Source organism: Heterodontus francisci, chromosome 13 (assembly GCF_036365525.1).
Source record: "Heterodontus francisci isolate sHetFra1 chromosome 13, sHetFra1.hap1, whole genome shotgun sequence".
Classification (NCBI taxonomy): Eukaryota; Metazoa; Chordata; class Chondrichthyes; order Heterodontiformes; family Heterodontidae; genus Heterodontus; species Heterodontus francisci.
In genome coordinates, this window is record NC_090383.1 from 81,453,502 (window position 1) to 81,469,275 (window position 15,774).

Genomic DNA, 15,774 nt, shown 5'->3' on the forward strand with positions numbered 1-15,774 from the left:
TTTGAGTTTTCAGTAAGGGTAATTAAATCTTGAATATCTTACTGGATGTTGGATTGTGGCAATGTGTTAACAACCCACCTTCTTCTTAACAGCAGGTCAATTATTTGCTGAGTAGGATTTTTATAAATCCCATGGCAGTTGTATGTCCTGATAATTATGATGAAGTATAGTGGTCAGTGTTGATTCAGCAATCCTATCTCAAGCAAATACTTCATTCACTGATCTCCTTCATGCTCTTCTTTACGGTCATTAAACTTCTTGTGCCTTTTCTTGCCATCCCCTGTGGCCCTAATTATAAAAGGCCTATGTGAAAAACATCTAGATTGGGGAGGAAGCTGACTGATGGATTGATAGCTTTGTAAAAGGGTCCAGAATTTAAATGCTATTCAATGGATGACTGGGCAACAAAAGGCACGTTTGCAGATATGCTTGACCTGGTGCAATTAATATTCTAGTTCATGCATGAATTCCTATGATGGAGGGGGACTTAAAGTGCCAAAAGTGTGTTTCCTGCATAACTCATTTCCTTTTTTTTTTCATGACAACCCAGAATTTTATACTTAAAAATATCAGTGTTTTCACACCTCATTTGCCCTAACTGTGTGATCAGTACACTAGCCAGAAGTAGAACTTGATGCAGAGAGGTCAGTAGGAAGCTATTAACAGGGTCACTCCTGAGAATTCAACAGCTTTATTGAGTTCAGTTTTAGCCTGAATGTACAGTATGAACCCAGGTGTAGTTTTTTTTAAACAGCGAGCATAGATTTCCCCAAAGTCTTTATCGGTTTAGAAAATTGCCAAAGAAAATGGATTCCCAGGCCACTGTGCAGACGAAAGGCTGCTGAAGTTTGTGACAAACTTGAATGGTAGAAAGAAAAAATATTACTCTTACAAAAACTTTAAGTAAATACTGCTTTATAAATTTGGCACACAACCATAATATCTTATGATTGATTGAATTTGTTGCCAGATAGTCATTTGCCATTCAGATGATAATACTAGTCAAATGCTAAATGTTGCATTTTCAGTGCTGCAGTATATTTATAAAACTGTACTGACGATTACATCAGTTCACTGAATATATCTAGCCATTGTTGGTGTAAATTGTATAGTTTGTTTCATTTTTAGTTGTTAACAAATTTTAAGTAGGTGTTTAATTTCTTGTGCATTACTTCATGTCAGTGAGTTACTAAGTGTTACCTTTCTACCTAGCTTCCAGGTATTTATAACTCTCCATGCAGGCTGTGCCCGGATGAGATGGAGTATAGGTTACAACAGGTCAGACCACTGACTCCTAATACATCTCAAAAAGAGGAAGCCACTGAGGGTCTTGTGGATCCATCAATACCTGATGTTCCATGCACCTTTCCTCCAGTAGGACTGCTGCCAACTGTAGGCAAAAATAAACCACAGGTATGCTGTTTTATTGTATTGGAGCAGAGTTCGCCATTTTTAGTAAAGGAAGGTTGCAACACAATAATGTGACTTTTGTTTTTCTTCCAGTAAATGTCCATGGTTCTCAATGAATCATAACACAGAAACAGATTTGCACAAAATGAATAGTTTATAGAAAACCCCCACAACACCAACATTTCCATTTGAGTTAAATTTCACTAAGAGAAAAAAGACATTTGATGTTCTGTTCCATGATAACAGTAATCTAAAGTAATATGAATTATTGACAGTAACCTTGTTGAAATATACGAAATATAGGAACTAGAATATACATGTGCTTTTTCTGTTAGCACATTAAAACTAGTTAAAGTACTTATATCAAAATACATTATTGATGATTTTCAATACAATTATTCAGTGCAAATATATGTAAATAACACTACTTATATCATATTTCTAAAAAAAAATTCCTGTGGCCAATCAACGGTACCAACGATGAAAACATTTTATTGTATTTCTTCTGTTCAATAATGTAAGGTTAATTTTAGGAGAAATTCAAAATTAACCCTGTGTAAACATCTGTCATGTAAATAGATAACTTTAGAAAAACCAAAAATTTGCGATTATTTCAAAGTACTGCAAAATATCTAACTTATATATATATATATATATATATATATATATATATATGTCTTCACTATTATATCATGCAGAGGAGTCACTGTGGTTCAGAGGTAGCACTCTATTCTGAGTCTAAAACCTGAGCACAAAATCAAGGCTGGCACTTGAGTCAGCTGAGGGAATGCTGCACTGTTGGACGTACTATTATTAAGATGAGACATTAAATTAAGGCCCCATGTGCCCTCTCAGGTGGGCATAAACAATTCCATGGCTCTATTTTTGAAGAAGAGTCGAGGAATTCTTTCTGATGTCCTGGCCAATACTTATCCCTCAACCAGCAATGTTAAAACAAATTATCTAGTCAGTATCATATTGCTGTTTATGGGGACTTGTTTGCAAATTGGCTGCTGCATTTCCTGCATTACAACAGGGATTTCACTTCAAATGTGCTTCATTGCCTGTAACTGAAGTATCAGCCTGGATTATGTGCTCAAGTCTCTGGAGTACAACATGAACCCATAATCCTCTGACACTTAGAGGCAAGAATGCTACTCACTGAGCCACATTAACGAGGTTATGAGTGATGCAGCTATGACCAAAAAGTATTTTGGCACACTTCTTACCTTAACAACTGTAGTTGGAGCATTGTTTTTTTTCCCCTGCATTGCCACCATAATTTTGTGACAGTGCTCCTGGCATTGACATCTTCAGCGATCTCTTCCCACTGCCTCCTAAGTAGATGCATGGAGGGCTTCCTCCCTGAATGAAAATGATGTCTCTTTTCCTCTCCATTTCCTGCACCAGGATATTCAGTGGAATATCAGAGAATCTTGGTTGCTCCTTCCTTCAGTCATTTTTTTTCAGAACTTATTGAAGTTTTGGGAGCCAGAATGTACCTCCCCTTTAAGAGGTGCTAGCTGCTTTTAAGTAGTGTCCTGGACACCCAATATCGCCACCACCCCTGCATTCCCCGCCCGCACCCCCCCCCCTTTTGTAATAAACATACAGCCAAAAATTGGTAGCACTGGCTGCATTCAGGAATTATTCTAATCACTGGATAGCACAGGTACTGAGCAGCAGAGTTCATATCACTCATCTCCATAGTACTGAATTGCTGAGAGTTGATTAGACAGAAGTTCATTGAAAATAACTGACTTGCAAAATTTTTGAAATTATTTTTATCATAATTTCCCAAGCTCTTTAGATATTTATTTGCCATTGTCAATATTTACAGTCACTGCTTTTTAATGGTAACTGGTTACAGTTGTTAATGTAGAACACAAGTGAATATCAACAAGCTGTTAATCATTTCTTTTTATTGGCCCCTGTGTTTCTTTGCTTCGTACTTGCTGGAACTCCAGCCATGTTGGGTTACTGATGAGCCCACCTATTTGATTATTGTGTCTAAAATTATATCGGTGCATCAAGCTAATTGGGAATCAAGCAACATTTTAGATTTTTTCTTAAGCAAGTGTTCAAATTTAACTCCTTGAAGTATGTTCTAGCTACACAAAGGCTGTTAGTTGATATATAAACTTAATGGCAAACCTGTTCATTACCTATAAATCATGCAATCATGCAAAGTTATTGCCTGCCTATCTTTATAGTATAGTAAAAGATGTGCATGATGCACTTCCTGTTCACACTATCATTACTTCCTATGTCACTTTTTTGTGCTGACATTTTGCAATGTCAAAATCCTATTTTCTTTTTAGTTATCCAGGACCACCTGCCATTTTGTTAAGTCCATGTTGATTAAATCAAACTGTCCAGTCCCAAACTTTCCTTTGCTTCTGCCTGTTCTTTTTTTCCGACTGATGATCCTTTACTCCTGCTTCCCTTCACTCTTTCAATACACTCTGCACATTTATATGTCTTTTACTACCATCAAAGTTTTTTTAACTTCAAGACCTCTGGCTGAATTTTACAAACCACCCGCCCGAAGTCAGAGGTTGTGGCAGGGGGTGCCGGAGAATATCGCCAGCAGAGGCCCCCCCATGGGCCTTGGCACTGGGAAGGCCCGGCCCGGCCCGATGTTGCTGGTGGCAGTGAGGCCTCCTGGCGGCCCCCCTGCCGCTCGGTGACTGGACACCTATCAACATATTTAAATCCATTAAAATTAATAAATTAATTAGACCTTTGCCTTCGTCTTCTGTCCGGCTGCAATATTGGTGCTGGTGGCTGGCGCTCCCGTGCCTTCAGATCCCTATCTGGGGATCCAAGGCGGAACACTGGTAGGGAGGGGGGAAGCAGATAAATATTTCAGTGAAGGGGGGGGGGGTGGGGGGAGTGGCTTCAAAGTAATTTCATTGTAGGGGATGGTGGGAGCGGGTAAAGGTCAGGTGCACAAGATAAGTGTTTTGGGAGGGAGAAGCCAGTTAATTAATTCTATGGTTATTCGGGGGGGGGGGAGGGAAGAGGGGAAAGAAGCCTTTATTTAATTTTTTAAAATCAATTTTACATCAATATATCTTTAAACATTTAAATTGAAATGTAGGCCTCGAAGTCCTTTAAAAATGGCGTCAGCGCCAGCGCAAAGGCTGCTGACGCCATTGCTGGGGACGGACTGCCCGCCTCCTCCATGTCATCGGGTTGGGAGGTCTTCCCCAGCTATTTAAATGAGCCGCTGCGTTTAATATCGCGGCGGCTCAACGCCGTGCGGTTGGCGCGGACGCACCACCATTGTTTACATTCGGCGGTGGAAGTATAAATTTCGGCCCCTCATCTCTCAGATGTCTGGGCATGCTGTTGAAAATATCATTCAGTATCTGCAATCTTACGCATGCTGCAATCCAAGGGTGTGTTACGTGTAATTTCCCAAGATGCATCAGTATAATTCTTTATCTGTAAAACTTGGCGTTTCCTCTCTCATGGTGAAATGAGTTCTGAGTTCATTCTACTTTCCAAATTAATTGAAAACCAACTGGAGAATAAAATTTAACAGCTTTATTCGGATAATGTTCCACATTCAAACTATTATCAGCCCCTTAATTTTTATTTCAAAGGCTGAGCTGTAAAGCCTTATCTCCTTGCAGTGTAGTGGCAAAAAAGGGAATTTTCTTTTTTTCCTTTCAATTAAAGCCTAATAACATAAAGCCGAATAACATAAACTATTAACTTTAGAACGTTTATATGATGGAAATCTTGAAATTTTCATGAATGACAGCAAGACTGGCCATTCCGAGTACACCAGAAATGAGTTACAAAATTAATTTGAAAACATTTTGTCAGTGAGAATACAGAGTGACTCTGCCAGCTTTGCCCTCTGTTTATATTTAAAAATAATAAATAATGTTTACAGAAAAAATATTTCTATGCTGCAATTGTGCCATTGTTCAATCTATAACTTGAAGTTTGATTTTCCAAAATAAGGTGATTTATGAAGTTATTTGTTGAATTTACATTTCATCCAAAATTAGCTATGATACAAACAGAAAGAAAACCTAATTAAAATAGTTGTTTACAGCTTTATTTTGGAATTTTCAAATACTAGCTGATCTTCTATGGCATTGCTGATGGTCATCGGAGGTAGCAGTATCATGAGGAAGACTTATCAACATGAGTGGTGGCTCTGGAATCTGGGAGCACTGGAAGTAGGCTCAGAATCTTGTAGCACTAAGATGCAGTCACTGGGCCCAGAAGTATTTTGAGGAGGAGCACTGGAAGAGGAGTGCCAGCATTCTGGGAACTCAGAGATTTTAATACAGGTCCTGGGATCTTGGATTAATGGGAAAGAAAGTCTGAGGGTATTAGTGAAGGAGATTAGAGCCTATGTGCCCTGGAAGCAGTGCTGCTATCAGAAAGCATTGAGCATGTGATCTGGTGGTTTTTAAATTTGGGTATGTGGGAAAAGTGTCTGTGAAAGACGATCCTGGGGTCCAACATGACTGAGGAAGCAGGTTTGGAGAATTGAGACTGACCATAATCTGGCAGTGTTGAAGATTACTTAGATCTGCCAGTATTGGAGGGAGCTCTATCTAACAGTCCTGGGAAGGAGAAGGCTAGGGGAGTGGGGGCACAAACAACTTTGGTCCCTTTTAAACTATCGGGCACCAAACCGCTATATGTTGTTCCCTGTCAGCCTTTACATCCAACCCATCATTAGCCCATTTGAGCCTTCAGGTACTCTATGGTGCCCTTCTCCATCTTCAGCTGGCTCCTGTTTTTATGTTCCTGCCTTAAAAGATTTAAACATCAAGTTTTCTGCGTCTTAAAATAAATGGATGGAAAATCACAGGCTAGTGATGTACAATTTCCTGATATGCACTCAGGGCGTGTGATGACGACAGGTAATTTTGCAGGTAGATCTTTGTGTTGGAGAGCATATGGTGTCAGAAGCTCAGCTCAAGGGCAGCTAGGCCTTTCTACCCAACCAATCTATGCCAGTCTGGTTCAACTGGCGGCACAGTGGCGCAGTGGTTATCACCGCAGCCTCACAGCTCCAGTGACCCGGGTTCAATTCTGGGTACTGCCTGTGTGGAGTTTGCAAGTTCTCCCTGTGTCTGCGTGGGTTTCCTCCGGGTGCTCCGGTTTCCTCCCACATGCCAAAGACTTGCAGGTTGATGGGTAAATTGGCCATTAGCAATTGCCCCGAGTATAGGTAGGTGGTAGGGAAATATAGGGACAAGTGGGGATGAGGTAGGAAAATGGAATTAGTGTAGGATTAATATAAATGGGTGGTTGATGGTCGGCACAGACTCGGTGGGCCGAAGGGCCTGTTTCAGTGCTGTATCTCTAAACTAAACTAAACTAAACTGAAGACTGTGGCCAGGAAGGACAATGGAAGTAGTGGCAAGAATATGGCCTTTATGGTGGAGGTTGAAGAGGATGGCTTTGTTTATACCTCTCAGGAAAGATTGAATAGACTGGGGCTCTTTTCACTAGAAAAGAGAAGGCTGAAGGGTCACCTGCTAGACTTCTTTAAGAATATTAAAGGATTTGATCGGATAGATATAGAGAAGATGTTTCCATTTGTGGGGGAAACCAAAACTAGAGGCCATAAACATAAGATAGACATGAATAAATTCCATAGGAATTTCAGGAGAATCTTCCTGAAATGGAGAGCAGTTAAAATGTGGAACTCGCTACAACGAGGAGTTGTTGAGACGAATACCATGGATGCACGAAGGGGAAGCTAGATAAACAGATGAGGGAGAAAGGAATAGAAGGTTATGCTGTTAGCCTTAGATGAAGAGGCAGCTTGTGCATAGCAGAAACTCCGGCATGGACCAATTGGATCAAATGGCCTAACACTGTGTCGTAAATTCTATATAACTGTGTGGTTTTCATATAAAAAGGAACAGAATTGTGGAATTGAATCTCAAAGCACAGATTTAAAATCCCAACATCCATAAACACAAAATTTAACTTATGCCGCCACTGTGAATCAGTGACTCTGATAATAGATTGTACACTACAATGACATAACATGCCAATTGCTTCAAATCATTGGAATCCTTTGACATACCACGAGTGATGCTTTGGGAGATCTGCTATTATATTATAAAAATGGTACATGTCCATGGACTTCCTACCAGCTGACCTTTACACAAAGGTGTCAAAGCCTGGTATCAGTCTTTGGCATTGTATTTTGTTAACTCAAATTTTTAAAAGTGGTAAATTATAATTGAAAAAGTAGGAAAAGTACAAATCAAAATTAAGCAAAGTAAAAACTGCCAATTAAAAAAAAGAGCTTTAATTTATATAGTGTCTTTCACAACCTCATGATATCCCAAAGCACTTTACAGCCAATGAGGTACTTTTGAAGTGTAGTCATTGTTGTAACAAAGGAAACGCAGAAAACAATTTGCACACAGCAAGCTCCCAGAAACAGCTAAGAGATAATGACTAGATAATCTGTTTTTGTGATGTTAATTCAGGGATAAATAATGGCCAGGACACTGGGAATGACTCCCCTGCAAATATATGAAAAACTCCCCTAAAAAAATACCAAGGGCTGTAAAAACAATCAATTCTGAATGATCAGCTCACCGAATCAACCAGTGGAAGAAAGGGAAAAGTGAATCAATGAAGTCATTCAAAGCATTTATTCTGAGCAAAAAGTCCATCTTTTTTCTCAGTAACTGAAATTTCTGCTGCTTGAAATGAGGTTTTAAGCAAAATCATTGAATATTACATAATTCACAATAACATGATTGCATTTATCCACTGAGTTGTTCATTGTCACTTCGGGTATCTTCATTATTGTTTTCACTTTAAGGTCTCCGCATCTGGCAAAAACCTGAGCTTGGACTGCAATAATTGAAATCAGATGCAATAGTCTGAGCATGTGAGGTGCACAATTTCTGAGGCTGTAGAAGTTGTATTTGTCAGCCCAAGAGTACATGCTTGGTTGTCTTTTTTTTAAATAAATTATTTAAAGGAAAGTTAGGGGACAAATATCAAAACCTTATTTGGGTAAAATTCATTTGAACTTTTTTTTTACATTAAGCTGGTGTGGGGCTGTAGATATCAGGGTAGATGGGGAGCAGAAAACAACCTGTGCTACAATCTAGTGGCATTTCTGAACAGAGAGGTTGGCTGTGTGTATGTTTTGTGTTTAAGTGTGAGAGATTGAGAAACAGAAATAGACAGATGGGTAATTTTACCCTACCTGCCCCAGGCATATGGCATCTTAATTTAAAGATCAAAGTTGTGATTTGATTCTGTCATTCCCACCCTCACTGAATTTTACTGCAAAGACACGGATCCTCTGCCCAGTTTCAGTTCAGTTAGGAAAACCTAATGGGATTTGTGGTCAACATTGACCATTCAATGTTAAAGGCATCACAGTTCTGCCTGTCACATAACACATAGTCTAAAATGACAATATACATGGTTTTAATAATATTTTTAGTCAATATACAGTTGCAGGCTCTAGCCACTGGATGACTCTGCGGAGCAATTTATGTTCTGAACCTGCTCCCATGTCATCCATGTTGCTTTTCCCCCAGTAGGTAAGTGATATATTCTTTGCATTTTAATTTATTATTTTCACTTTTAACTTTTATTTCTTACTTTTGCCTGCTTCCAGGTGCTCAAAATATATCAGCTGGCACTTCTTTATTCAAAGTACATCACCCTGGGTCAACCCCACTAGATTGTAGCACAGGTTGTTTTCTGCTCCCCATCTACCCTGATATCTACAGCCCCACACCAGCTTAATGTAAAAAAAAAGACTGCCTCTTTGGGAAAATATTTGGGACTGCTCTATCCTCCAAATAAAATTCTCTCCTTGCTTTTCTAAGTTTGCTCTACTTCAGCATTCTCTCACCCACCAGGTGCCAGACGAGCGAACAGCCTGCTCTGCCTCTCCATTCCATGGCCAATGCCACATCCATTCCTTCAATGACAGCTCCCACTTAACCACCAGCTGGTCTGGATTGACATGGCTTTGGGGGAAGTTGATGTGGGCAGCGGGCAGCCAGAGATTACACAGTAATTTTCTTTTTCCTTTCTTTTCTGTATGTCTTTTTTTCTGTCTCTTGTTTTCTGTCTTTCTTTCTATATTCCCTTTTGAATTATCTGCTGAATGTATGTATTCTAAACTCTTCCTTGATCAACTATTGTCTCCCATTCTACTGTCCTATCTGCTCTTCTGTGCCTCACTTCTCTATCTCCTTCACCCCACCTGATTATCTCCCCATGACTTCCCTCCTTCTATTTCCACCCACCCATGCTCTCCTCCATTCCACTGTACTATCCTCCCTATTACTATCCCCCCACAGAAGACTGAGGGAATCTGATTTTCCAGCACTAAAGGAGGGATTTCAAATCGCGGGTCGGAACCCCAATGTTGCGATGTCTTCCAGGTCCCAAGCCTGCTCTGACCCAGAAATTTGCTTGCATCACAATTGTTTAATTAGTAAGAGCCTAATTGCCCTGGAGTCACATTTGCTGCCCAATTAGAGGCGGCAGACTTGGGAAGGAGGTGGGACCGATGCAGCAGTGGGCCTTATTTGAAGGGCAGGTGGTAGCTATTGCTGAGGCCAAAAAATGGAAGCACAACCTGAGCAGTGGGCAGGGAGGGCCCCCATGCCAGGTCAGCTCCCCTATTTTACTGATGATTTTCTGGGCTGCTGTGACTGAGCGCAGGAGCATTCTCTTCCCTGCCAGCTGGAATAGAAGGCTGCAAGACTCAGCAAGAGGGCATGGCTGGAGGTGGCACACGAGTTCAGCAGCAGAGGAGTGGTCAGGAGAAACTTGGTGCAGTGTCGGAAACACTTCAATGACCTTCTAGGTGAGTGCCAAGTGAGACAGATGGTGTGCCTCCTGTTCAGCAGTCACCAGAGTGCAAAAGAGAGGGGCATCCTGAGGGTGCATAGAGTTCTCCTCACCATGGGGCATGGGTGTTTTCAGGTGCCTTGCTGAACCATAAAGATAGGTCAGAACCCTAGTGCTGCTGTTCAGGATGCTGGAGTGCAGACTGCAATATCATCTGTGAATGAGAAGCTCCAAGTGGAGAGGAAAGGAAGCTTTGTTGTAATGGCATCGTTCTTCACCTTGAAGACCAAAAGGGAGTTGAAGGCTCAGGAGAACAAGAGGGCAGGCCTGGATGGTGGGTTGCCCAGCTCAAGGTACTGATGCGATTCAAGGAGCAGGCCCTTGATGCCAGAGTATTCAGCCACAGGGACACTGTGGACGGAAAAGCAGGAGTCGGCCGCACACAAGGTGAGAAGATCTCAACGTTTCCATGGTCAGGGGATGCATGGCATTGCTTCCCGTGCCATGAGCTGTAATGCATAAGCTGTCATCTTATTATTTTAAGCAGGAGAAGCATCTGTTGACTGTCCCGATCTCATCACCATCTTCTCATATGTCTTTCACAGGGCCAATATCAGAGGGGCAGGAGTCCACGCTCAGAGAACAAGTCCCCAATGAGTCAGAGGAGGAAGAGATCTCGAAGCCTGCATGTCGCATCTTACCAGCGCACCCTCCACCAGTGCAGACACTCGCAACTTGATGGGTCCTCATATGTTATTAGAGGTGGTGGCACAGGGTAAAGGACATGTCACTTCAGAGCAGGAGGATTCGGGGGAGGCAGAGTCGGCTGTGGCCAGTGGAGCTCTGCTCAGCAGGATGGAGATGCTTTGCCTCAGGTGTCACAAAACAGGTAGTTCAACCTAGAGAACCAGCATGAGATGTGAGCCGCATGTCACAGTTACCTAAGCTCTGTGGAGCTATAAGATGAGAATGGAGGAGTCTATTTACCTCTTGCTCCATGATGACTTAGTGCTTTGAGCACATGCCATAAAGGGAAATTGGGATAGTGTGGGGAAGAGGCATTGAAGTGGATGATCAGCCATGATCGTATTGAATTTATTATTATTTATTAGCCGAGGTGTAGAATATAAGAGCAGGGAGGTTATGATGGATCTGTATAAAACGCTAGTTAGGCCACAGCTGGAGTACTGTGTACAGTTCTGGTCACTGCACTATAGAAAGGATGTGATTGCACTGGAGAGGGTGCAGAAGAGATTCACCAGGATGTTGCCTGGGTTGGAGCATTTCAGCTATGAAGAGAGACTGGATAGGCGAGGGTTGTTTTCCTTAGAGCAGAGAAGGCTGAGGGGGGACGTGCTTGAGGTATATAAAATTATGAGGGGCGTAGATAGGAAGAAACTTTTCCCTTAGCGGAGGGATCAATAACCACGGAGCATAGATTTAAGGTAAGGGGCAGGAGGTTTAGAGGGGATTTGAGGAAAGATTTTTTCACCCAGAGGGTGGTTGGAATCTGGAACACACTGCCTGAAGGAGTGGTAGAGGCAGGAACCCTCACAACACTTAAGAAATATTTAGATGAGCACTTGAAATGCCATAGCATACAAGATTATGTATGGAAAATGGGATTAGAATAGATAGGTGCTTGATGGCCACCACAGACACGATGGGCGAAAGGGCCTTTCTATGCTGTATAACTCTATGACTCTATGAATGGTGGAGCAGGCTTGATGGGCTGAATGGCCTACTCCTGTTCCTGTGTTCCTATGCATGAGTTCTTCCCTTGAGAGAGTGGCCAACCTCTTGGAGAGCCATATATGGCATCGCTCAGAGTGGATGCAGGAACAGTGCACTGACATACACAGGCTGCATGCCAGACTCAGCAGCATTGATCAGTCAGTGGTACAAATGGTGCAAAGAAGCATGGAATGGATGCTAGATGTGCCCCAGCTTGTGGTCCACTCCAGTGATCAAGGGCACCATGAAAGGGCTGAGAAAGCTGCAGATGATGAGGGGGCCCCCCTCACGGGGCTTGGTCATCATCATCCTCCACCATGGCCCCTCCGACAGATGGAGCATCTGTGGATTCATGCCCTGTGACAGAGGCTGCCCCTGCAGCGCTGTTAGTGCAGCAGCCTTTGGAGGTGCCCCCCCGTCACCTCCATGATGAGGACGACTGCCACGGGCATCTCGGGCACAAGCGAGCAGCCTCAACCTCAGCCACAATGGAGCGTCTCGTTATTGAGGCCACTATGTCGATAATGCCACTTTGTGGGTCACTTGGGTGTTTGATGTAAACAATAGTTTACTGTTAAGCAATAAAGCACTGGGAAGGTTTTTTTCACAAAGGATGACTTGTGTGTTTCCATTTCATGTTGGTGAAATGCAGGAGAATGGGAAGTGAGGAAGAGAGCCATGGAGTGTGCTGGTAAAAATTTACTAGACTCTCCAGAGACTCTTCAGGTTTCCTGTCCCATCTTCCTTACCCCTGCTGTCCAGGGATCTGCCTCTGCTCCGGCAGATGCTGCTTCTCATCACTGGTCTGACCAAGCTTGGAGAAGCTTGATCCTATTTCCTCTTATGTGCTTCCTTCATTGCTATTGCCTGAACCGCACACCCCATCCCAAAAAGCCCTGTCAAGAGTGCAAAGATCTGCAGGATATTTCTTACCACTGAGCACTATTGCTTGCCTGTGAATGTGCCATCTCTCAACCTTCCTCCTTCAATGCTGCCTCTTGCTCCTGTCCTGCCACTCCTGTCCAGCTCACTCCCCGCTATGTCACCCCCTCCTCTTCCCTGTCGTGGTTTTGACGGTGCGTCGAACCTGAACCTTAGCACCAAAATCCAAGTCTGGCTCTTAAACAAGCTGCCAACAAGCTCGTTGATATGCTTAATTGGCACCATTCAAAATCTGAGCATGTCTGTTTCATGTTGGGAAACTAGCACTCCTACCCAAAGGGCAGGTTTAACTGACTACCCATCCCGACGATTTGAGATCCTGCCCCAGTGTCAACTTGTGCTTGTACCAATGTAAATAGTCTTTTAAAAACAAGTTGCTTTTCAAGCTTATGGATGGGAAACCAGGCAAAAGATTAGATGGCGACCAGAAACAGTGTGGAGGTGGGGTGAGCTGACACCAGTGAACGATCAAGTGTAGGCAGGAATGGTATTGGGGACCCAGATAATGAAGCAACAAGGACTGAAGAGCAATGTTCCCTCTAATTGTTTTTTGTTGAGTACGGCCCTTTTAATTGTTTTGCGGGGCACACACATGGTAACCTAAAGGGGGCAACCTTTGCTCAGCCTGCGTGGAAACTTCTGGGTCGCTGCACAGTTTAGAGGGAACACTGTAAAAGTGGGAGAGGAACACAGCAAGAGTAGGCAGCAGAGACCAGAGTTCAGAGAATGAGGGTGGGCAGCAGAGTTGCAAAGCTGGAGGTCCCAGTATGGATAGCCAGAAGCCAGGTCTAAATGGTGATTAGCAGACGGGCCAAATCTCATGCATAAACCGGGAGTTGGAGCAGGGAACTTTGGCCAAATAATGTTCCTTGGACTTAATGTTTAACTGTAATCAAATAAAATGCTTAATTATATAAATTTAGCTTTGCTGTAAATAAAGCTGCCTATAGGGGGAGTTGGAGACAGAGCTGGTTGTACAACAGTGTCCCCTAACATTTGGATACCTGTGGAGTAGTGTGAAAACCTATATAAATCTTGCTGTTTAATTCTAGGCATCGCTGCCAATGTGACTGCCAGTTTTAAGCGTGACAAGCAGGGAGTGCACACTCATTGTACATGTTTAGATATAGGTAGATTCATTTGAATGCACAATATATATCGTCACAAGCTACTCATTTTGTAAAAATGTTTGTACTTTAATAAATTATTATAAAGAATATTTTTACTGATACGAAAGAAACTGTCATCCAATCACATTTGATACTTTTTAAGTAGACATCAGCTGAACAAAAAAGCAGTGTAGAACACATGATTAGAATCACACTAGAGAAAGCAGTTAGCCTGTGGTCGAAGATGCTATTTATTCTAATGGGATGAAAAGGAAATGCTAACAAAATTTGAAAGGCACATTTGGATGAATTTAGTAAACATGTCACTGGTCCCAGTGCCATCACTGCTCGTCAAGTGTGGGGCTGGCCTACTGCAATCACATGGCAGGCGGCCAATTCTAATAATGGAGGCATGGGGCCCATCCAATCATCCGATGGGAGCAGGCTTCGAGGCACTGAATACGACGCCAGAAGACTCCGGAGCAGGTGCTGACACATACTTAAAGGCCTGCTAGTCCTGCTTACATTGCTGCCTTAGAATCATTTGCTGTTTCTTGGTCTCTGCTGAAACCGGTATTGGAGTTACTCCTGGACCCCCAGCCCCTGGTGAAGGACACCTCGGTATGGCAGAGGCAAGACACAGGGTGGTGCCATGGTTTGGCAATGCTTCCTTGGAGATTCTCCTCCAGGCTGTAAGGGAAAGTTGGGAGGTCTTATTCCCCAGTGACGGAAAGAAGTCCTCTTGCCTGACCAAGCAAGCCTGGATGGCGATCGCACCATTTTATGGATTGCTAGTGGCTACACAGGAGGAAGCGGGACATGGGAAAGGAGGCACCACAATGGTGCTGCCAAAAGGGGTTAAGCATCACCTCATCCTGATAGCTGCATGGCTGCATCTTGGCCACAAGCCACCTTCTTTCACAACTCACCCCCATTAACTCCTGAGAGTGGACAGGAGGATGAGCTGTATAGGAAACCCAAGTAGGGGATGAGGGGTTGCAACTAACAGAACTGTCATGTTGATCTTTCTGTGAAGTATGACTATCTCCCTCTTTCCAGTTGCAGGACAAACGGGCCCATAACAGCAGGGAGACATCGCGGACTGGCTAAAGTCTTCCAGACATCTGGCCTCTCTCAGTAGCTGAGGAGAAGGCACCGGCATTAGTGGCAACCCACGGTGACCACTCGAGAGCGAGGATTGTCTTCACACAACATACAGCATATTTCTGGAGATCCACATCACGCACGGTTATCATGACGAAATGTGCACAGCCTGGCCGACCCATGTTTGTGTTCTCTCATGCAGGTCGGTGTCCGGAGGAGACTCCAGCAGAAGGGGGACATCATTCAATCTCCGAGGAGAAGGAGGAGTAGTCAGAGGATGCACTGTCGTATGACTCTCCTGCACCTTCCACCAGCACAGATATTTTCACTTCGGTAGGTTTGCACTCTACTTTAGAAACAGGGTTAAAAGCTGGTGACAGCACCACACGTGCGCCCGAGCAGCTGGCTGAGGCCGAGACAGCTGAGGCCTCGGGCAGTCAGAGGACTGTAGGTGACCAGGCCCATGCTGGGCCCCAGGCTCATGATGAGCCTCTGGTGATCGCAGAGGAGGTCAGCAGCTCTGGGGTCATCTCTCAAACATGGCCCCCTTCCTCCTGCGTAGCCCCTAGCAATCCATAAAAAGATGAAAGTTATGGAGCACTCAGCTTGGCAGAATGAAAGAGGGCATGCTGGAGTTGCAGACAGG

At 43.3% G+C, this 15,774-nt stretch overlaps 1 protein-coding gene across 6 annotated transcripts in view; it reads left to right on the top strand.

The window, feature by feature from the left end:
- spata17 (spermatogenesis associated 17) overlaps positions 1-15,774 on the top strand; it is a 381,466-nt gene that overhangs the window by 95,019 nt on the left and 270,673 nt on the right. For 3 of the 6 annotated variants that reach the window (XM_068045058.1, XM_068045059.1, XM_068045060.1), the window contains exons 7-8: positions 1,213-1,413; positions 15,331-15,461. In XM_068045058.1, the coding sequence (XP_067901159.1) occupies positions 1,213-1,413; positions 15,331-15,461 (332 nt within the window). The remainder of the gene's footprint in view (positions 1-1,212; positions 1,414-15,330; positions 15,462-15,774) is intronic. The other 3 variants (XM_068045061.1, XM_068045063.1, XM_068045057.1) reach the window with 1 other exon arrangement.